The 25,051-nt window shown below is 40.4% G+C and overlaps 1 protein-coding gene across 1 annotated transcript in view; it reads left to right on the plus strand.

The window, feature by feature from the left end:
* ccser1 (coiled-coil serine-rich protein 1) overlaps positions 1-25,051 on the plus strand; it is a 143,277-nt gene that overhangs the window by 39,898 nt on the left and 78,328 nt on the right. Inside the window, exons 7-8 of the mRNA XM_030060297.1 lie at positions 13,884-14,058; positions 19,419-19,496. Of these exons, the coding sequence (XP_029916157.1) occupies positions 13,884-14,058; positions 19,419-19,496 (253 nt within the window). The remainder of the gene's footprint in view (positions 1-13,883; positions 14,059-19,418; positions 19,497-25,051) is intronic.

Genomic DNA, 25,051 nt, shown 5'->3' on the forward strand with positions numbered 1-25,051 from the left:
ATGCTAAAATGTCATCCTTTTCAGCTCAGTGGATAGACTTTGTCACTGACTTCTCCAAATTTAGCTGTCTGATTCCCACTAAACTAATTTGTAAGGTTCCTTGAATCACAATGCCCACTAAATGTCATATCTTGTGTCAAGATAAAATCAAAAACTGGCCCTGTTAGATATCTTTTTCCTTTCTCTTCAAGGAATACAGCAGTTTGTTGAAACACTGTCTGTTACATGCTGCATTTCAAGATGCAAAACCACAAAGAGTTACTCAACCACATCAGTCAATTTTGAATGTTTGAATGTTGATGTTGAATTTTGAATGTTCAGTTTCTGTCATCTCATTATCCCCCCCCCAATGTGCTCTCAAAAACAAACTTCTGTGTAAAAAAATTAAGAAGGTTGAAATGCATTTTAAAAGTTTATTAAAAAAGAGGTCCTGGCCTCTTTTCAGAGTTAATGGTTTGGGTCAAGTTATTGCTTCTTTCATAAGTAGCTGTGTAATAAGCTGAATAATGTACTGGAAGCTGGCTGTTATGGCAAAATAAACTCTCACAAGGTGATACAAAACCCCTCTGCTTGGAGTTGAGGTCCTCATCACCTTGTCAGGTTATATTTTGAAATTATGACTGGCTAGCTGTACATTATCCCTAATAGCTTCCTGCAGGTCACGTCATCAGAAAACCTGGTATTGCTCCGTTTTTATGATGATGATACATAGTTGTACCTTTCAGTCACACTGAGTGATATAAATAAGTTGACCTCTTTGCACAGACGAGAATTGGATGTCTGGCCATTTTTTATGATTAATTCAATTAATTTTCCATTCAAATTTGACCTGACCTTGATCCATTAAATCCTGTAAATCAGCATATGAAACCTGCCTTAAGGAGCCTAGGAGTCCTATTTGACCTAAAATGCTTGTCCAGTCATGCTTTTTCAATTCAAGGAACATTGCTAAAATTATTTGGTGCTGAATTTTGACAACACAAAATATTATTATTATTTTTTTTTTTTTTCATGTCACTTGACTTCCTCAGTGCCTTGTTTTCTTCCTTAACCAAAATGTGGCACCTTCCTGTAGGAGTGTGCAGAAGTGTGGCGTGTTTATTTGTGCTCTAGAATGTAACCGCTGTGAAACAATCGGAAAATAACGTTTCATTTCTCCGAGTCACTGCTTTGTTCTCAATACTGCTGCTCCCTCTCTTCATTCAGTCTCTAGCTCGCTTGACCGCCTCTGCTCTTTCTCTCTCTCTGTCTCTCTTGCTAGTGCTCTTACCTCGCTCGTGCTCTCTCTTTTTCTGTTGTTTCTCTATTTTATTTGTTGTTTCAGCTAAATCCATTTATTATTATTATTATTAGTAGTACTAGTACCAAAAAACTTGGACATCTGCTTATGTGTCATATTTAAAAATGTACAAAAAACTCACACACTGAGATTCATAAAAATACTCAGGCATAAAGACTGACTGACAAAAACTGACACAGTCACACAGACATACTCTCTCTCTCTGTCTCTCTCTCTGTCTCTCTCTCACACACACACACACACACACACACACACACACACACACACACACACACACACATAACATGCAAATACACAGGGCAGGTCTACCTGTGTGTGTGTGTGTGTCAGTAATGATTGTGTCAAATTTACAAGCTTGATAAACAACTGTCTTGAAATTACTCACCAACTCAAAGTTCAGAATAATTACAAACCCATCAGACTTTTAAAGGTGTTTTTTTGTTGCTGGTATGCCAACTTCATTTTCATCTTAAGGTTTATTTCATATTTTGTAAGCATATTGACGGTACTATCTTTGACTATTTTAAAAAATGAATGGGTTTTAGAAAAAAAAGCATATCTGTTGCATAATGTATCAAGGGTAAATTTATTGGTTTGATTTTCTGTATTCCTGCTGCAGTTTTTCAAAAAGTGTGACATAGTTTTTTAATTTTTTTCACACAGTCTATGTTGACAGTCCTCATCAACTAAGAGAGGATACACACCACTTGAACTAATTAAGCACCATAATCCTTCAGAAAAGCATCAGAGGAACAAGGGTTATGGATATATACTCTGACATTGGTCATTTGTGGGCCAGCATGTCTGCGGCTTAATCAGCTAAACGTCATGTAATAAAATCTATTAATATGCACCACAGTCACAAACTGTGTCCAATCTAATACTTATTTTTGTTCAGAGGCAATACATAACACTGTTGTTGTGGAGCTTCTGTTTTTCCCTCACTTTATTCTGTTTATTAAATGTCCAACAAAAGGAAACTAATTAGCACTGGATTTTTTGTCTCAAGTCTTCTCTATCATGCTTTGAGTGTGAACATATGTGGTTCTGATTTGTTACGCTGAGGGAAAACCATAATTTTAGATTGGCAAAGAATGAGTCATTCCTTTGCCGCCTTTTACATTTTTGTTCTGTGAATTCTGTTTCTTAAATGAAAGGGATGATTAAAATGGTATTTACCGACACTCTCTTGTTGGCAGAATGTAAAACATCTGACATGAGCATATGTTGTCCTAAACTTTCATGTCCCCATTAAACATATGGAAGTATTTGAATCACAACGGCTGGGATATTCTCTTGTTCTTCTGCTTTTCCTTTATATATTGCCTGCTTTGTTTCTCTTGATGTTGTTTCTTGTTGCTGGTAAGTAGAGCAAATATTGATCATGATCATATACGTCATGTGAAGATTAAAGCATGAATTTTGGGGGAAAAAAGGAAATGCTGAAATCTGGTTTACACTGAAATGTCAGTGTAGTTTCTGCCTCTTTTGCTGGAACTTCCAACAAACCCTCCCTTTGTGAAGCCAATACAATGCATACAATGCATGTGTAAAGAATATGTACCATGAGAATGTTCACTAGTTTATTTCAAGATCACTATTAGCTGTAAACCTAGTAATCAGCTTATCTTCCCTGGTAATGTGTTACTGGTGTGACATTTAACATCTGCAAACTCTGAGTTAGTAGCAGCCAACCTGAAGAACAGCGACAACCAGGGTCTGAGCCAGAAAGCTTTTTTGCACTGCAGCAATTTTAGTTTGGTCAATTTGTGATGAGCATTAGCTCATCCATAGAGAGTCTTCGAATAATAAAGAACATTAGATGTATCATATCTCAGCCAGTATAAACAACAAGCTGCTACTGAAAGACCAGTGAGCCACTGTAGCACAGATATGCAGTAGTGTGGTGGAGTAGTATAGATCTGTTCTTCTGTTCTTCTTGGTTATCTTGATTATTCCAGGACTGTAGCAACTTCAATTACAGCAGCTATTGATGCTGCGCACCCCGCTAGCAACTTTGAGACTATACAACATACAGTATGTACTTATCTTTGTATTTGTTTGCAAAAGTACAAGTAGAACTATTCAAAGTGAGTCTCTGTTTTTTTTTTTTTTTGGTGGTTTTTTTTGTGCTTTTGATTTACAAGGCAATGCAATAAAAAGAGAACTGTGCTTTATTTTCACATTTTTGCCATTGTACCTGACCGCCTTTGTTGGATTACCTGCAGTTTACCCACTCCATGTGACTGTTAGCAACACTGCACAGACAAATATTGCTTGCCTTGAAATGTCAATTTAAAAAAATCCCTTTGTGCGCATACGGAACAAAAGCATCAGACGCTGCTTACATAGCATCAGCTTGATAAGATAAGACAAGACTGGTACAGTCACCCTGGCAGACTTGTAGACCACAATAAAATACCCAAACAGCAAAAGAAAAACTAGCCTAACTGACAGCAGATCCAGACAAAATTCATACGTGTTTGTCTTTGAAATTTGGTACTTAGCATAACTTGGACTAAGAATACATGCTACATGGATTTCTCGCAATGATAGCGTAATATTTTTGCTTGAGCACAATCACAAGACACACCTGAATTGTAGCACTTTCAGCATCTTTAAGGTAGACGTCATCAGGGTCTGGTGAAAGATATTTATATATTTGAACTTTCTTGAGTAAACACAGTCAACTTCATGAGGCCACTGGAATTAACATGTTTATCACTTTATTATCATGGCCTGAAAAGAAATAGCTCAAAATTATCATGTCCTCAAGTGATGATTAAATCAGCATTTATGCATCCCAAAACAGTATTTCCCTTTAGTAGAAAATTAGCATTTTTTTTTTTTAACATGGATTTGTTGTTATGAGTTTATGGGGTTGCTTACGTGATCCTTGGTCACCTCTGGCATGTAGACTTTCTTCTGGCACTTATTGAGAATCGCACACAGGTATAATAATTTTTGAAAAGTTGAAGTTAGTCTTGATGGTGGACTTTGTCAACTCAGCAGTGTTTGTGTGCTCAGAAAAGAAAATGTTTTACTTTAGTGGAATATCACTTTAAGGCTGTAGTGCACTTTTTGGGCAATGTGGCTTTGCAGTGTTCTCAGAAATAGGAAAATGTAATGTGACGCAGGGGACCAATACTAAAGAGATCTCCAAGCAACAAGACATTGCGATGGTATATAATTAGTACAACATGTTCACAGAACTCCCTAAGGTTGCTCCCCCACAAAAAGTTGCTTAGTGTATCTTAGTCTTTGGTACAGTATGGGATCAACATTATGATGCCTGCAGACTCTTGCAGAGCGGACAGTCTTAGAAGGGCATAGATACTGGGTCACAGGGAGAGAGAGAGCGAAAGACAGAGATAGGACAGAAGAAAGAGACAGAAGCAAAGAGAGAAATACACACAGACAACAAGTCTTTGGTTGTAAAACAACCGCATGCTCTGAGTGCAAAGCTTAGAGGAAAGCAGAAAGGACAATTAGGTTAATCAGAAAGTTACCCTTGCCGTATTACATTAGTTTTGTGTTCTCTCTCTCTTTCTGTGGCTGACAAGTTGAATTCACCATTAGATTCACTGCCTAGAGCTTGGCTTGTGCTCACTCCTTAGTCACAGATGCACTTTATGTCAGAGATGAGTTTAATGGCAGCATTAAAATCTGTAGCCTCAGGTGCTGAACACAGATGAATAAACTGTATCTGTCAGGTAGAAAGAAGGAGTGACAAATGAGCGTGATCATACTCTAATGTAAGTGACGGTATGCTGTTGTGCTATATGTGGAATATGCGTGTGCAAGCACACACGTATTCCTACATGCAAGGAATGCAAATTGTCAAGCAACACAAATACACACATACAGTGCATACACATTAGATCTGTGCATTTTTGCCTTGTTTGGTTTGGTTTGGATTGGTTTAGGCTTAATTTCTAACTTAATTGCTTGGTACAGGTAGAATTCAAGCTGAGTGGTGCACATATCGATTTAAAAATAAAATAATAATATTTGCAGGCAGAGCTAGGGATCAGCACAGTTTGTTTCGGTTTGTAAGCCTGTGGGCTCTTGGCGGCTGCTGGCCCATTTGATAACTTATATTAGAGCCTATAATAGGCTATGGGGGCTCTAAATTCATTTGTTAAAGACAGACGATTTTATGATGACAGTTGGTCCTCTTGATTCCTGATGATTTCTGTCTCTCCGAGAATGAGACTTCTCTCCTCTCATCTGTCAAACTGTATCATTGCCTGTAGGATTATCAGGGGGAAAACATTATTTACTTTGAAATCATTATCTAGCGGACAAATTAATTAATGTCTATTTCGAGCACCACTCTGGCAGAGAAAAAGCTGTTATGCTTCAGGTTTGGGAAGGGTTTGGACACAACATTTTCAGGCAAAGGTCAGGCTGGGCTTGAAAATTTGGACTCGAGTTAAATTCTAATACACATACCTACACAGCTGTATGCACACAAGTACACAGCCACGCACGCACGCACGCACGCACGCACGCACACACACACACACACACACACACAGACAGTGGATCTTCTCATAAAATATGTGTCCCTTGTTGACAGTAAAAATTTCATGAGTGAAAAGTTGGCATAGAGGACTGACTGCCTTTCTCTGCGTGTCTCATTGTGTTAAAATGGTCTTTACAGTTATTAATGCTGAGACAATGCAGTCTTCACAGTGTTGATTGACAAGGTTACAGCCTGGCCCCCTTTACTGCAAAAACTAATGCTCTTCAATCAAATGTAATTTATTTGACTAGCAGCAATTATTTGTCACTTTGCACATTCACTGAATGGGAAACATATAAACCCAAACATCTGAGTGCATGCAAGGGTTTGTGTGTACGTCTGTGCTTGCATCACCATCTGTTTTGTTTGTTTGTGCAGAGGTGTGTGCTACCAAGATGTGTGTATTTGTGTGTGTGTGTGTGAGAGAGAGAGGGAGAGAGAGAATGTGGCAGTGGTGGGAGCCAACGGCCCAGTAATAATACGCTGTGTGAGTGGTAAAATAATGAAAGTCATAAAAAGGAAGATAATTGGCTTTTTCAGGTTGGTGAAATGGATCACTTCTAATGCTGCTGTTGAGAAATGGCTCCAGAGAGGAGAGGAGTGAGGTGGAGGGATAGAGAGTAGAGAGGAAGTACCGGGAGAGGAGAAGGACAATAGATGAAAATATATATATTAAAAGGAGAGGAGACAAATGGGAAAGCGTTGAGTTAAGGAGAGAGAAGAGTGAAGGAGATGATAACAATGAAGAGGAGAGCAGTGATGGCAGAAGACAATAGAGGAGAAAATGTACTGTTAGGAGAGAGGGAGCAAGAGGAATAAAAATACAGGGGCACCCTAGTGGCTCACCTTGTAGAGCACCACGTAAATACTAAGGCTAAGCAGCAGCCTGGGTTTGAATCCAGCCAATTCCCTCTTGCTGCCCTGTCTCTCTCCACTTTGACTGTCTAATAAAGCAGAAATTCCCCTACTGCATCCTGCTGTACCTTTCTACTTCTTTTTATTGCTCCCTTTTCTTGGTTTTGTTTACTTTAAAATGACTTTGAAATGGTTACGCAGTGCTGATTTCAGCCACTAGGTGGTGTAACATTACATTACATTAATATGTTGAGACTCGAACTTTCTTCACATGTGTAATCTTATAATTGACTGGCTACACTTTGCATATGCTCATGCACATATAACCTGTTTGGAAGTGCAGTGTGTGTGTATTTCTGTGTGTGTTTGAGAGAGTCAGTGTGAAAAAAGAAAAATATAGAGAGAGAGTAGGGCTATCAGCTCATGACAGTGAAAAGACAGATGACCCTGAGTAGAAGAACGGCCTCCATGCCTGTATGACATCCATCATCACTTAACAGACTTGTCTTCAGTGGCACTGTGCATTTTCAGGTGTGTGTATGTCTGTGTGTGTATGCACTCACATATGTGTGTGGTAATTACCTACAGATGAGACTCGTCTTTAGGTGCAAACTGACTTCGCCTACCCTGTAAGTGTAGATTGAAACATACACTCAGCTGCACACGCAAAGACACACACACACACACACACACACACACACACACGTTTAGGACACCAACAGCTTTGAGCCATAGTCTGTGCTGGCACTGTTGCCACTGAAAACAATTCTGGGTTGAAAATTTAATTTCCTTCTTGATTGAACCAAGGTTCCCAGCAGTTTACCTGATATGACACTAATGTTATGAATTCTGTCGCAATTCGTAACGGGAAATTTCCAGATTTTTGGCCCCAGATATTGTTATCTCACTGAATGGTCAACTACAGAGAGCACTAACATCTGTGACAGTGGTGGTTTTTAAATGGCCTCTGTATTAGTAGCCTCCTGCTGCTACTAATACATTGCCAATATGTTGAAATTAGAGGAAGATAGTCATCCCAAAAATGTCAGTTCTGTTACTACAGAAACCATGCCAAAGGACAGTGTGAAGGTGATGTTTAGTGGTTTTCCCCTTTCAGTAGATTGTCCCTGAAGAATAACCTCACACAGTAACACACATTCACATCTGGCAGCTGCTCAGCCGGTCCCTGAGCAGGTCCACTGGTACGCTAAATGCCTTGCACAAGGGCATCTCTCTGATAATTGTTAAGAGAGAGGATAGAGTTACTTGATTTTTCCATGTCATTCTGTGGATTTGACCTGTGCTACAGAGGGGAATAGAAACTAATAATGATAGTAATAGTAATAATAATAATAATAATAATAATAATAGAACTTTTGTGTTGGTGCAGTGCGCCACTTGACACAAGCTGTCAGAGAACAGACTGAATGATTGATCATGTGCTATTTATTTATGCTCTGCTCATTTGGGCCTAGACCAGAGGGCGGGGCCACAGAGGAGGATACAGAGAAAGTTTGTTTCGATAGGAGAGAATCAGGGTAGGGGTAAAAGCTAACCTACAAAAAAAAAAAAAAAAAAAAAAAAAAAAGCACATCCTTGGCTGCTCGACAGACAGAGCTCACCTGTCCTCAAAAGGCAGCGGGCTTCATTGACATTTTGTCTGTGGTCTTCAGCAGAATCCCCTGGGGCCACCTGAGGCTTTGATACTGCATCGGTTTAGTGTTGTGGTTGTCAGAGTGATTGGGAAAGAGAGAGACGGCAGGGCAAGGGGAAAGCTGTAGAAGGGGAAGACAGGGTCCGGCTGGATAAGGGTAGAGGAAGTGAAAGTCAAAGAAAGAGAGAGAGAAAATCTTGGAGAGAGAGGGAGACGGTTGAAGAAAATGGTTGATTGAAGAATAGACACAGGGTATGGAAGGGATAGACAGAGAGGTGGAAGAGAGGTAAATGAAAAATGGTGAAAGGGAGAGCAGTTGGGAGGGAGAATCAGAGAAGAGAGAGAGATCGAATGAGAGCAAAAGGAATAGCAAAATCAGTCCAAATTCTTAGTGAGTAGTCTTTGAAGTGACATACGATGATTGATATTTTAGTGATATGGTCTTGTTTGGCTTAAAGAACATTTTTCCCAGAGAACTTGCTGTCTGACTTGATGTTCAATGCCAGCGCTTATACCCAGTGATATTGCTCGCAGAACGGGCCAAAAAAGTGTCTCATTTCCTCTCACTTCTACCTCTAAATGGCTATCTTCAGTCAAAGTAAACATTTTTTTTTTTTTTTTGGATGATAAGGAGTTCTTCCGTTCTTCCTCACTGTCTGTTCCTCTTAACTGGTATCCCTCCTATAATTTTCTTGATATGCAAACTGTGAACTCACTGGTTGTCTTTGCAGTTTTCAGACAGGAGGTTGGTATTTCTCTACTCACCTTTTGAAAATGTCATAAAGAAAGGTGAGACACACAGTGTTCCTTTATGCACTTCTGTCAAAATATCACAAGTTAGCAGACATAGAAATGTCATATTCAGCAGTGTAGTTTATTCTCAGACATATAACTGATTTACTGATTAATTTTCCAAGTAAGAAAACGGGGAGACTTTGCTGTCCTTAGTCTTGATTTCAGGCAGTGCAGTTGTGTATTGACAAGACAATAATCCTCCACAATAGAGTACAATCTGTGTTGCCACGTCACATGGACTGGTGGTAATTACTTTCATTTTATTCAATATGGATAAATAGTGACATATTGTACATAGCACATAAAACAAACACATTGCAGTACAAAACAAAGTTGAATTCAATTTTATCTAATTAATTAAATTTAGATATACAACACTAGTCTTAAATGTGATGATGAAATTCTCATTACCGTTGGACTATTGGATTTTCATAATTACCCTCCAGTGACCTTGTCAATAATTAGCTTGCAGCATTCGTTGCAGGCTCTTCATTGGTTTATGGGGGCAAAAATGCCCTTCCTGCCAACTAATATCAACATGTCTGCTTCAGCTACTCTGATTCCATCTACTCTGCACAAATGAGCCTCATTTTTGGCTGAGACCATGATTCATTGAGGCAGACATGTATCATTATTTTGAGATGGCCTTTTTTCATTTGAACTTAGAGATGGAGATGGCGTCATTACAGAGGGACTTTAAAACTTGATTATGCTGCTTCAATTCAGGTGATATTCAAGCATATTAATGCTCTAGTTAAGACAGGGACTGCTGTGATAATGGAACATTGCAAGGTTGTTAAGACGCAGCCACTGAAATCTAACGTGGTGGGGTTTTTACAGGTGCACAGTATATGCTCTGATTTATTGATCTGTTTGGTTTTCAGCAGCCACTGTAGCTCACAGGGTGCTCATGCTTCTTGTGTGTCAGGATTGGCCACCATGAGGGAAAGTTTCAAGGTTGATTCAGTAGTAGACTGACGAAACTCAATTTGTTGGTGTCGTGTTTACCACGTTTCTGGTTGTGTGCAAAACAATCTTGACCTGTTTCTTTCCTGATTCTTTCAGAGCACGTTGGCACGGACTGAACTATCAATAATCTTTTGTTATGGATGCATTTTGTGCCATTTGAAAGCCCCTAGGGGCACGATGAGATCCCTCTCTATATTTTTATTGATTTAGAAACAGAGCATAATTACTTTTCATTTCTGTTTTCAGTGAAAAAAAGACAAACATTCAGCTATTTAATGGCACAATTTTCATGAGATGAAAGGTCATGGTTGGGGGTTGGTTTTACTTATGATAAGTCAAGTAGGGTATTTGTTACCTGCTTCCTTGCTTGTTGACATCTCTGTGTCTGTTCTTTTGACACTGTCTTTCCCCCAGGATTTACTGCATTCATTACTGTTTTAACCCTTTGCTAACTGGACTTTTGACGTTGAGTTAGGCAGAGTTTCTAGTGTTACTCAAGAATAGTGCCAGCCCAGATGCTACAGGGTTAAAAAGAATATTCTAGAGTTTAGAAATGCTTTGGCCAGGGATATCCAGTTACAAAATCATGTTGGCCAGATTTTAAAACCAGGAAATACAGTATCTATGGACCCATCATTTTCAACAGCCTATTGAAAACCTTTTTTTAGTTTTCAGTAATGATACATTTTAAACAAACGCAAATCGATTTAGTAATAAATAGCAATGTTTATTGTTTAAGTTCTGAAATAAAAACACATTTTTGGTCCCATATCTGATGCAGGCACATCACAAAGTGCAGAAACAATAAAAAAAGAGCTACCAATGTACAGGTGGCAAGTGACAATAACACACTCTATCTCTATCTGCCATTTCACACATGCACACACACGCACACACACACACACACACGGGCACACAAGATCCAGGATAAACGAATGGAAGCTGCTGTAGCTCCGATTGTAAGATGCAATCACACTCTGCACTTAGCGTGCCTCTCCTGTGATCCCTTGGGAAAGTTTGTGCAGAAAGTTTGGTGTTTCCCAATGTGATGCCTCCGAATATCACGTTCTGTAACTACCGCAAAGCACTCGCTGCAAATTGAGCACATTGGAGGGATTGGCAGTAAAATAAACAACTATTTGTCAGGCCAGGCAGGGTTAAAATGATAGTTTTCATTGTTAATTTTACGTTTCAGGGTTGACAGACATATTTCAGTAGAGCACTTGCCTACTTGTGACTGTCAATAGCCCCACATTGTTTTTTAAAACCTACTAGGAAAGGTAGGAATTGCGTCCCATGAGAAAACGATTTGTGAAAGATATCCTGGTATTTCTCAAGCTGGTTTTGCCTCCCGACTGCTTACACACTTTAGAACACGGTCGCAGTGCTTTAGCTATTTGGCTACACAATAACATTGTTATAAACAAATTATTTTTTACAAAATATTATTACAATTAAAATATTAACATTGCTATTAAAATAGCCTGTTTAATTCCAGCTCGCTGGGCCACTTGGAAGTTGCTCCTGGGTGTCAGTTGAATCGGCCAGACTTAGGCCGACTATTGTGGTGGGAAAAAGGTGCTAAATTTCCCCATGGCCAATTCTTGACCTAGGGCTAGTGTTAATCTTGAGATAAGAAGGGGGAGTGTGAAAGCTGCTTTTCAAAATGTATCCTTTATATACCCCCATGAGAATTTGCATCCTGGGATGAGAAGAAACACAAACAGAACAGACAATCAATCAAGACAACTCAACCAAACGTAGCTACACATAATCACCAAATGAACAGCCACACACACACACACACACAAAAAAAAAAACAATTAGGCAAGACCAAGAATTAATTGTTCCTTCGGTATTGACCTATTAGCTATGTAACAGACCTGAACAGAGTATGAACTAAATACTTTTTGAATATTAAAAAAAACAGCAATGAGGAAACAATATAGAGTATATACATATATTTTTTTCAAAATGATTTATTATCTTTTGGGACTACTTTCATGTCTGATAAGATATAAAGTGCTCTCACCGCTGGCAGTTTAAAACATGTTCACATTTCTAGTTGGGCTTCCACACACCACCTGAGAAAACAAGTCAAGTGGGCTCCAAGCACCGAAGAATCAGCTATATTCAGATACAATTTTGACAGATAATATCCACATTTGTTATTGTATTAAGCATTGTTTGAGCATTGGTTGTGAGGCAAAGAGAAATTAGGCGTGATGTGACAGAGCACCTGGTTCATGTGAACCGCTGATATCTGTCCTCTGTTTAGTAGCTTTTGAAGGCAGGAGAAAGACTAGAGGGCAGGGAACTGCAAAGGCTAAGCCCAAAGAAGTATTGCTCCAGAGGCCTGTTTACTGTTTGCTTAACGGACTGTGCTCCCAAATGGGAAAGTTAATTAAAATGGTGTTTTGCTTGATCTCTCCCTGTTGTTCATGTCCCTGTGTTTGTCCAGCCTCACAAAAGTGTCACAGTTATGCAGAGAAAAGGAGAACTACCTTGTTTTGGAGGCTAAACAGTGACTTGTAGAACTGATTTTGAATAAGCTGAACTGAACTGAACTGGACTGATCTCTTCTTATCAAAAGGCCTGGGTGTCTGCTACGCTTAAAACATTGAAAGCTTTGTTAATTAAAAAGGTGTTTCATATGCAGCACTGAGAAATCTCCTTCTCCCGCTCACATACACACACAGACACACGCACACACATCAAGTCAACAACAGTCAGCTGCATGCATAAATACACACACAGAGTTGTTAGATGTGTCTGCAGAGTGGCACAAGAACAAATAATGAGAAAGAAAGAAAGATGACACACAGGCACATTAATGCACAGCTCTGATAGCCCATAATGAATCAAAGCGCTTGACAATGAAGTGCCATTATGAGTTGATAATTATGGTAAGATATGGGGTTAGAACATGGACTTGTATGCTGTACCCTCTGATCTATGTGTGTATGTGTGTCTGTATGCCCGTGTGTGTGGATGCACACGTGCGCAGGCTTTTATACGTCCTTGCTGGTGTCTGTTGGCGTGTATGCAACCACCTCGTGTTGTCCGTTTTAAATCATCTGAACCTAGACTTATTACAGAAACGAGTACTCATTAAAATGGACTCCTTAGGGCGTGCTGTGGGAGCAGCTGGTATGTACTGTGAACTTATGGCTTTGCAAGTCCTGGTCTAGATGCCAACCTTTGCTGCCCTCTCTCTTTCTCCCTCTCCATCTATCTTTCTCATTCTCTCTCTGACTCTCTCCTTATCTCTGTGCCAGTTCCTGGCTCTTTACTCTGCATCATCTAATAAAACTCAAATGCAAAAAAAAAAAAAGATACAGTGTGATACGGAGAGGGATTTATTGTAATACTGCGGAAGGTACAGGGAAGTTGATTTAAATGATGTGCACACACACTGACAGCTTTCAACAGGGAAATATATGTGATCCATTTGTGGAAAGAGAGGAGTATTTCAGACTGTTTATTTAATTGTTTCTCATGCTGATAGACTGAATTGGACTGTGTTAATACATCTGTCATTCACAGACAGTATCCTATAAGGTCCAGAGTTTGTTAAAATATGTATAATTTCTACCAACAGTGACCATTGATGACCAGTGGCAGGGCTGAGATCCCACTCTTTGTCTGTGGGGAGGAGTATGAAGGGACATGAACAGGCCAATGATGAAGTCTTCCAACCGACTTGTACTAACATGTAATCTTTCTCTTTCTCTCTCAACCGCTCCCTCCCCTTATCTTCACCCTATGCCCTCTTCTTCCAGGGAGCCCAGTCGTCCGACTAGCCTGCTGCCAGCTGAGTGGAGCTCAGGCCTGGGTTTGGGCAGAGACGACGAGCCCTTACCTCCAGGGCTGGAGACCTTGCCACTTAGACTGATGCAGCAGGACTGTACTGCTGTCAAAACCCTGCTGTTAAGACTGAGACGGACACTGCAGGAGGTGTGACACACACACACACACACACACACACACACACACACATATGTTCAAACATGGTTGTGTACCTTAGTGAGGGCCTTGACAATGAACAATTTCAATACCATTTTTATTAAAAGACAGGGATAACATCTAAAAAATGAGTTAAATATTCTCCCGCTTATTTGGGTTTAGCCAGCTTTTCCAAGGAAAGTGATTGCATCTGCAACCAAAACAGTGCAGTATTTCACTAACAAAACTCCTTCATCCTCTGTTCCAATTAACTCTTATTCATCTTCATCAAATTATCTCTCAAAAGTGGATGCCTTTTCTGCCTTAAGAAGGTCTCTGTAATCACTTTGTTTTTGTTAATTTAATCAGATTCCACATTTGGGGATGGAAATTAGGATGCTGTTTTGAACTGCTGCCATTATAATTTTTTAGACACACATATTTATCCCCATTTCATAGTATCACTCTGCTGTTTAAATGCTTTAGTGTGCTTAACACAAAAGTTTTGCTTCAGGCAAAAAGACCATTTCAGAGTGGATGGGGGTGGGGTGGGGGGCAGTCATATTACATCCACGCCATTATAGACTTGATTAGCTGTAATGGTCACTTAGTAATGCACTCACATGTTGCAAGTACTGCGCTCAGCTTTACCGTTAAAACCAGGGAACTGCTCTGACGGCCATCGTGTGTACTCATGCAGTCTCTCTAACCACCCTTGCTTTACTGTAGAATGTAAATAAAGTGTAATTGTATTCTAATAAAACTTTATCAACGCCAACATTTTTCAGTGAAAATAAAATAATTGCTTTAATTACAGGCTTTCTTTTGGGTTAATGTATGTTGCAAAGAGCTTGGGTCAATTTGTCAAAGATACATTTTAACCAACCACTGAATGTGTTTTGTGCACTTCTGGTTATAACGTAATATAGTTAATGACATTAATGCTGTGAACACACATTCCGTTTCTTTCTTCTTTTTTTTTGTACAAGAGGAAAAAGTATTTATTGTGCTGGTGGGTCAAGTGATGTCACCTACATTGTATCTTTGACTAAGCTGATTTCACAGTGTAGCTACACTATTTACATTTTCAAGATGAGAAGAGTCTGTAAGATTAACGCCTAGCTTTAGAAGCAGATTCTAGAGGTTGAAGTAACTATGTTAGTTAATGTTAAGCGCCATTTCGAGCTAGCAAAACAGTAGACTTTATTATGAAAAATTTAGCAGCTGTTCCCAACGATCTCCCGGTCTGGTCAGTGGTCGGGTCCCATAGGATTCCATGTTAAAAAACGGTGGTGGCACTTGAAATAAACACATTTGTGTGTTCACACCCAAATACAGGGGGTAGAGATTCAATCTTCAGTCAATCTTTAGGCCTAATTTTAGTAGTTTGCAAGCACAAGCCTCAAGATACTTTGAATAAAATTAGTTCTTGAGATGTTAAACATTACATGGACTAGTCATTTATATACACCAATATTCTATGTTATTACTAAATGTCTTGAAAATGTATGTGACATTTATATACCAAGGAGGACAATTAATAATTCCTAAGACTCAAGAAACTAAGCAGAAAGGAAAACCATTAGCTCTGCCAGACTACAATTTTCCTGTCTTCTGCATGGGTGACTGACCTTTCCCAAATACATCCATATTAGCCTCTGTCTGCCTCCCTCTCTCTCTCGGTCTCTCTCTTTCTTTCTCTTTCTCAGTGCCTCTCCCTCTCTGTCACTCTCTCTTTCTCTCTCTCTCACACACACCCACACCCACACCCACACGCACACATGTACACCTATACACATATACAAACACAAAGACATGGAAAGGGGTGGCCAGACCTTGCCTAACACCCCGCCATTAGTTCCTCTAAACGAAGATCAAAGCTTGCTGGAAAGATATGGCTGTGAATTGCTGTCTGCTCAGGCATATGCATAACTATTTGCCTTTGTCTTTACTGCTCATCTTCCTCTTTTTTTTTTCTTCTTCACCTCCAAGACCATAGTGAGAGAGACATGAGAAATGAAAATCATAAAATAACAATTAGTGGAGAGAGACATAAAATAGAGTGGAGAGCAAGAGAGGGTACACAACAGCAGAACATGAATATGAGATGCTTTGCCCTCTCTGCTTACTCTGTTCTGTCATTAACTTGCAAATTTTGCTACCTTCCATCAGCTGGTGTAATCCGTTCGGCAGGTAGGGGAGGTTGGCTCAGTATGTCTGTATGCTTTGCATCTTATTTGCTTGACCTTGTGACATTGAGACCCATTCTTCTGTTCTTTTATCTACCTTTTTCCCTTCAGTTCCCCTTTCATTTTTCTTCCCTACTCTCTTCTCTTTTGTATATTATGCCTTTATATTGCAGGGGCTTGAAAACAAAGGTGAAACAAAGATTACAGGAGGAGGTGTACTGAGCGTAAACACAATTATGTCTACATGTTCCATAACAGCCTGGATTTTGGACTTAAGTTGGGAGAAAGACAACAAGCTTCTGAAAGTCCTTAGATGGGAAAGGTAGTGTCTAAGCTGCCTTTTCATAAAAGAAGACGGAAAACTAGTAAACGTAAAGAAATAGAAAAAAAATGATGATCATCTGTAACAAAAAACAAAGCATAGCACAATTATGCACATGATACATTACATCAGATTGCAGGTGATGTCAATGCTATGTTTCATATTTGTGAGTATAGTGGTGTCTTTCTCCTTTGGAAGTTTGTCTTCATAGCTGTGCAGACAAATATTTCCAAAATGCTGCTGTCCATGTGTTGATGTTAAGTACTGATCCCTTAAAAATGATCCGTTTTCGTAAATGTCAGGTATAGATTCATGCACAATTGCGATGGGCTGATATTTAGCAGTGTGTTCCCTCGGTCTTTGTAAGCATGGCTCTGGGATACACACACATGCATCACCAGTCTCTGTTAGCTCATGTCTCTCTCCATCCTAGTGACAATTCCCCCAGGGAAGCTGCTTTACTTGTGGCAGCAGGTAGTGCTTACCTCCTTTAGAAAATCTCCTCAATAGTGTATTGTGGTTCATACAAGGATGGCTGGTGTGTATGCTGATAAAATGTGTTATAAATGGTATCTATTTCTTTCTGGACAGTGACAGTCCTCTGTGCTGCCATCTCAGCTGCTGTAAACAAGCAGGGTTCACTACCTAACTGGCTAATTTGCTAACCTTCAACAACAACCGGTTTTCTTAGACTTTTTGCACTCCCATAACAAAACAGCCTTGTCCCTGTGAGGAGGAGGCCAGGAGCCAGCAGAGAAACATCCACTAACAGTTGCAGTTTTCAGAATCACTGTGCTTGGAATCATGATGCAATTTTGACGTAGCAAATGCTGAAGCCTTGACCTAAAAAAAAACGAAGTAGTCAAGCAGAGTTGGTAGCATTGTAAGCATTGATACTCCTGCGGTCACCTAAGGTCTCACTAAATCCAATGTGCGTTGTTTGTGGTGTTTCCTTCCTTTTAAAAAACTAAATGTCAGTGAGAAAGGGCAGGAATTAATACGCCCTCAGTTATTTTAAGGATTTCATTTCTTGATTTCGCTGATGTGTGAATGTGATTAAAGGGGCGTATCAAACTCCAAACCCTCACTCCCTTTGTGAGCTCATTCATCATCTTTAGACATCATGCTCCTGGGCAGTGCAAGTCATTAAATCCAGCACTCCTAGGCAGCTTTCCCCATTCTTAAATCTGAAAGGCTTTTTACTGAACCAGATCTAATTGTGGGGACACTTGTGTGTTAAGGCCTCTGGGACAGGGGTGACCTTAAAGAGAATGTGTGTCTGTGTAAAAGTGCGTGAGAGTGTGTGAACGTGCACCTGTCTCTCTGCATGGGGCAAGGCATTGATCACTGGTGACACAATGAGGGCCTGACGCCATGGTGCACCTATAGGCAGTATAGAAGGTATGCTTTTTAAAGGGCAGCCAAACCAATAAACCACCAAGTTTATGCATGCAAAAATTCAGGCTCTGACGTTTCTAAGTGCTACCTCGAAACGTCAAAGTAGGCTAAAAATATCCCCTAACAATGGTGTGATTCCAGCTTAAAGAGCATGTTTGGTAAGGGGTCCTGATGACAAGTATTGTTCTCTCTCTCTCACACACACTACACAAAAATCTGCTTACATAAAATCGATGCTCAGTAAGTTTCCTCAGTCATTAGGGAGAAACAAAAAATTCTAGGCTGAATCTGCAAGAGGGCAGCAGATGGCAAGAAATAGACCCCGTCAGAAAAGCAGGTGTTGAACATGTACTTGGTTTTTACTTCACCTTACCCATCACTGCCCTGTTCTTGGGGACATTGTTGTTGTGTATTTTGTCACAAACTTATTGTGTAGTGTTACATCATTGCGCAGATCCCTGGGTATCCTGTTAGTTTTTCCATCTCTCCTATTTTAAGTATCACAGGTTACATTTAGACTAGGGTTCGCTGTTTTTCAGAAGTGTGTATGTATGTGTGTTCATGTGCATGTTCATGAGTCTGTGTGCACCTGCTGTCACACAAATGCTTGTGGCGTATGTGCCTTTAGTGTGCCTGCAGATGTGTGTGTGTGTGTGCGTGCGTTTGTCCTGGATCCCCCTCTAGCTGCCCCTGCTCCCTGCCCACTAGACACCTGTGTCGAGCTGGAGAGCCAAAATGTGTCTGATCACAGCTGGCATTAGAAAACACAGACATTATGTAAGAAACCAGACAGAAAAAAATACAAGTAGAAGTTAAAAAAAGAAAGAAACATCTAAAACTGTGTCAGTATGAAAACAGGACTTTGTGGAAATAAAGTCGGTCATATTGCACATAAAATGCCCCTGGGTATCCTGCCAATCATGTACTGTAGGCTTATACTATAGGCTGGTTATACCGTAGCCTAAAGGATGGACTGTTTCAATGGCACAAAATCCACAATAATGGGAAAAACATTGCTGTGGGTTATAAGAGTAAATATTTTGAATGTATGGGTCTTCAGAGAGTAAATTTCGAAATGACTGCCTTAATCTGATAACTAGAATAGTGTTTCACTGTCCCTGTTATTACTTATACATTTCCTTAAAGGTGTTTTGGTTCTCTTTTACTGATATTAGAAAACCAGTAAGCACAAGGCAGATTCTCTAAAACAAACAAGTCCGTAACACATCCCACTCCTGTCTGATAGAATGAGCAGCTGATATTTCCAGGTGACAGATGCAATTAGAAATCCCATCCTATTTTGCCGATAACAACCAAAACAAGCTGGAAGAATTGCAAACTGAATCACGAAAATACTTCCATGCTCCTCACTTTTTGGAAATATTTTGTGATACATACCTGCAACATCGTGATAATTTTATATGTTTTAATGTTTTTTTTTTTTTTCTTTTTTGCTTCTCCAGAGCACTGAGACAAGTCCTGCCAGCAGCCTCCAATCTCTTCCCATCAGTCCTTGCAGCGAAAAGTCTCTTCCACTTAAGGTAACGCAGCACACTTCACCCCATGAAAGAGACTATATGCCCTGATTTCTGCACATGTACAGTATATAGAGCGAGTGCTATGCAGAAGTGTGTGTGTGTGTGTGTGTGTGTGTGTGTGCGCGCGCGCGTGTGTGTAAATGACAAAGGTACAGACACAGTGGAACATATTTGAAATGCGAAATACGTGCGTGCTGGAAACATTTTCCAAACTCTGCCTTCAGGCGACTAACCTCTATTATCTTCCACACACCAGGGGATCACAGCATGTCGCTAATTTCTGTGACATCATTGATGACTGCAGTTCTGAGACCTCTCTGAAATGTGTATTCCCTGAACATAGTTATGGTTTGTCTCGAGGCCTTTTTGTGATATTAGGAAATCACTACTCTTGAATCACAGTGCACTTGGAACAGAGAGAGAAAAAAAGCTACATGGCTGCAAATACATTTATCGACTTCTTGTGTAGACACTCCATGTTCATCTCCCACAGCTGCAGAACCCATCACCACCCTGTGTACAATTTCATAATTGGGGGAAAGAGTAGTTGATTTTATGTTCATCATAATTTATGCAGTGCAGTGCTACCGCTCTAAGTGATATACTGTATGCTCACAGTCAGATATTTTCTTTTTTTTTCTATTTTGAGTTTTTTGTTTCTCAGCATTAAACCTGCAATATGCAATTTCAGAGCCAGACTTGATGCTGGCATCCATGCTGGAATCAAGCTCCCACTGCTCCTTCCCCAATGCTTCCTCCTTCCCCATAAAAAAATGAAAAAAAAAAATTAAAAACGCACTCTTCCCCCTCCCATTCCTAAAAATGGAATCCATGGAGGCGGATGTGAGTGAGCGCAATAACTGAGGCAAGTGGCGAGTCTAAGTCGAAAAGGCTACATTCTGACTCAGAGAGAGAACATGATAAGAAATGTGACAAAACCCGCGGCCGTTGCTTTAGCTTAGCTGTTCACCTGCATTCACGCAGTTTAGTATTGTTTGTCCCAGGATGGCCTCTGTACTGCTGTGACATATACTTTTGGAGGAGGGAATTAGAGACATGGGCAGGGGGGGACAGAGGAGTGGCTTTGTGAAGAGCTGGCATACAAACTTGTTGCTGCTCTCGATTTCCACTGGACAGACACATTTGCATGGTGCACATTTAGATATACCCATATGTTACTATGTGACCCAGAGTGCTACATGGCTCGCTGTTTCTGATTGACTAGACCTAACCTTTTCAGCTCACTCCCTCACTTAAGTGCCTCTAATAATTAGTTCCATCGCTCAACATGATGCATTCAAACATGAAGAGTAAGCCTCACTTAACTGCATTTGTTCAATCTTTCTGTCTAGTGGGGGTTTAGTTTGGGTTACTCACTTTCTTAGCTGATACTTTCCAATGTCACTGACCAACTACCTGGGGCTCTGGCGCATGCTGTCTAACGGTGGGCTCCTAGCTCAGCGAGCTCAGACCCTGCTGTGGTAGTTCAGTTTTAAAATTAAGGTGCAGATGAAAACCTGCATGAAGTGGGGTGTGCAGCAGAGTCCACGCTCAGTCTCTATTGTCTCCAGACAGTGTAATGTCTGACAGAGGCACAGTGCAGCTTGGATGCCACGCTCAGCCAGTGCCACTAGCACACCGTCTTTGTGTTCTTTCGCGTGCTCTGTGTGAGGTGTTCCCTCCGCTCTCGTCAGCTGCACCGCATTAGCCTGCTGAATGGGAGTCAACCCAACCCCCATGTGAACATCAGCCTCACCGTTCCTCCTAGCTCCACCCCTAACTCTGTACCTGACGCTGACATATTTACAACCTAACCCATAATCTGTATCGTAACATCATGACTGTATAGTGAATCAAAGGTGTTTATGTAAAAATCATCATCTGAAAGGACACAGTGCTTCAGGCTTGATAAGAGACTTGAAAATAGTACCTATCTGAAAAAACAACAACATAAAAGTAAACTTGAAAGGCTTGATTTTGTTAAATATAATAAATAAATGAGAGAGGAAAAAAATGTAGTACCATCAAGTAGCATAACAGTATTATGTTATTAGAGTAGTGGTATAGCATAATGGTAGTTGAACTGAATACTGTTGAGTGTTTAGGTAGCTACACAATCTACATCTACACACAGAACAATTAGTCAGACCCTTGTCTGCACTGAGCTGGCTGTTCAGTACAACAAAACTATTTGTCTGTGATCAAAAAAGATAAAACTGAATCTTCCTTTGATCCAAGTGTCTCCTCTGGTTTGGCCCCTATGAGAACAATAAACAACCTTTTTCCACTTCAGCTCCTAATGAAGCCTGAAGAGATCAAGCAGGGAGGCAGAAGGAGAGAAGCAGGGATCAGAGGGGCAAGGGAAGGATAGACAGAGCATTGTAAGAGAGAGAGGGAGAGAGACAGAGAGAGAGAGGGACAGAGAGAGAGAGAGACAGAGAGAAGCAAGGCAAAGTGACTTGCTTGCTTTGACAGGCCCGAGCCCCCTTGTGTCAGCCTAGTCCATCAGAGCTATGCAATCTAGATGAGATTTATTAATCTCTTCAGGGAGGGTGGTGTGTGTGTGTATGTGTGTGTGCATGTGGAGGGTTTTAGTTTATCAAGGGAAGGCTTTTGTCAAGCTTCTCACTGGGAAAGGGATTTAGTTGGGTGGCAGCAGAGTTTTTGTTCCACCAGAGATGAAGAATAGGGAAGAGAGGTCTGGAGATGGTTTCTTTATATGCAATTTATTTATGCCATATGTTAATGTGTGTGTGTGTGTGTGTGTGTGTGTGTGTGTGTGTGTGTGTGTATCTATGTACTGATGTACATTTTTGCTGTCTTAAGTGTGTCTGTGTCCTCTGTGTCTGTGTGTTTGTGTGTGTGTGTGTGTGTGTGTGTGTGATAGAGAGAGAGAGAATGTTGGTGTGCACATTCTCTTTACTGACCTACATGGAGCATGAGTGGCAGCTGGATGATGAGGAAAAATAAAAAAAATAAAAAATAATAGAAAAAAAAAACAAATTTCAGGACAGGTCCTGGCATGATGAGAGAAGCTCTGGCCCTCCCTCTCTTATAGAGAAATGGATGGGAGAGAGAGAGAGAGAGAGGGAGAGAGAAGAAATACATGAAGGGGAGGGAAGGAGATGGAGTTGCGTTAGGAAAAAGAGAAGCATAGAGATCAGATAAGGCAGCGCGTCTGAATCTTATTTGATCTAAACCTCAAATGCAAGACCTGACCTGTTAACCAATCAAACATGCCGTAATGAAACAAAAAACACGTGTTTGCACACTCTGTCAGCTACATCTCATCCATATATGAGGCTTACAAGACGGATTGCAGTGTGTACAGATTCATGTTCCACACGCCGAAGATGATTATCCTGGAATTACAGTGTATTGCAATCGCACAAAAAATTGCTCTGTTTTCAGATGTCTGCAGTTCAGTTGAGCTTAACATGGATCTATGGCATATAGATTGACAGAGCATTATGGGATATACATTGAAACTTGGGGTAGAATGGGAGTAACAGCAAAAGTTCAGGATTTTTTGCAGCCTGGTCTGTTTATAATGACCAGAACCCCCATTTAGCTTTGAACTCCTGTTTCAACATGGCCCCCGTGTCTTGCTTGCATTTTTTAGTAATACTAGAGCAAGTAAATTGAGTGTAAAATTCTCACTCTCAGATAGTGCATTCAAGCAGTTTCATACACTTCACCTGTAGTATTTTCTGAGAGTGCTAGGCCTCTTTGAAAGGGTGATTTAGGGATGTGGCGTTAGTTTGAAATATCCTGGCACTTCCTCAGAGAGAAATACAGTGTGTCAAAGGAAGACTGAGGAAGTGGCAGAAACGTGTGGAGAGCAGAGAGAAAGCAACAGGAGTCTTAGGAATTAAGGTTAGTCAGGAGTGTAGAGATGGAACGAGTTATAGAGAGAAGAAAGAGGCGGGTATATATAGATAGGGGAACAGAAAAAGGGATCTAGAGAAAGGAGTGAGAAAGTGGGAGGTAAAGAGTAACCTATCGACAGAGCTACAGGCACAAAAAAGAAACAAAAAGATGGAGAGGGCGTATTGGGTGAGGAAGTAGTCACAATGCTGAGAATAGGACATTGTTCTGGATAACTCCAAGATAGATGGAAGCAGGGATGGGATAAGGGAGAGAAAGAGTGACTTGAGGAGAAAGCGAGGAAAGCTTAGTTCACGAGCATATAAACGGAGTGTATGCATCCAGTGCAAATGACAAAAGAGCGAGGAGGAATGAAGAAAGAGAAGAAAGAGGATTGAGGTGAGAGAGAGAGAGAGAGAGCAAAACTGAGGGAAGAGTTTGAGATGCTGAGGGCAGGATGGAAAGTGTGGAGGGAGAGTGAAAGTGTGGGAGGAGAATAAGGAGAGAGGGATTGAAGGAGGGGCAAGAAGAACAGAACTTGTCCTGGCGTTCCAGAAAACGACTCTGTGGGTGTAAAAATAATCTACGGTAGCCACCTGAGAGGCTGCAGTGTCACAGCGCGCCCTAGTTTAGTTTAGGCCCAATGCATATGACATGGTTTTTACCAGATTTTGTCCCAGTTAAAGTGTACTACTGTATTTAGAAGACTGAAGTAAAAAATGTCATGCCATAGTTGTTGCCAGAGGCATATTCAGAGCACCCTTGTATTTAAGAAAAAAAAAAAAAAAAAAGTCTGGGACAGCAACTTTTGCACCCAGTTAATTGACAGGTGTGTACATCTACCTTTTTTCAGCAGACAAGAGGAACTTCTTTTTATAGTGAAACATTTATCATTCTGTCAGATGCTGCATAATTAGAAATTAATAATGTATAATTATAATGACTAAGAATTTGTAATTATAGAACTGACTCAACACCTAGGCCTCGGTGTACGGGGGTTAAAAAGACACATGCGTGCAAGCAAACAGATTCACAAATCAAAATACACCTCATGGGCAATTTATGAGCACAGTCCGTACTTGCTGAAGACAAACTTCTGCAAACAGACACAGCCAGATAAATCATAGGCTTACATAAACACGTGTACACACACACACACACACACACATACAAACACGTACAAACACAAGCACACAAACACAAGTCCATTTATTGTTTTGGATCAAGCCGGGGCACAGCAGAATGCCAAACTCATCTATCTGTCCTTCCATCTCTCTCTGCTTTTGTGGCTCTGTCGTTCCCGATAACCTTTTCCCCAAGCACTTTCAGTCTGTTGTCTGAGACTTGCACTAACAGCTGGGATGGCCAATCTCACACATATTGTCAGGTACTGAAGTGTGCAAGAGAGAGAGACACACACAGAGAGAGGGATAGAGTGAGAGAGAGAAAGAGAAAGAGAAAGAGCGAGAGAGACAGACAGAGAGGTGACCAGAAAAGTTGTCTGGAGTCCCTGTCTGGGCTTCCATATTTTCTGTGTAACCTTTTGTGTCAGTCTTGCTGTGATAACAGTTCTAAAGATAAAATCAAAACCCCAATGAGCATACACATCTCATTATATCTCAAAATAGAATTTCATTACAGCAAGATTTTGGACCGCTAATTCAGTGAGGCTCCTACACATTTTATTTTTT

This window comes from Myripristis murdjan, chromosome 9, assembly GCF_902150065.1.
Source record: "Myripristis murdjan chromosome 9, fMyrMur1.1, whole genome shotgun sequence".
In the NCBI taxonomy this organism is placed as follows: domain Eukaryota; kingdom Metazoa; phylum Chordata; class Actinopteri; order Holocentriformes; family Holocentridae; genus Myripristis; species Myripristis murdjan.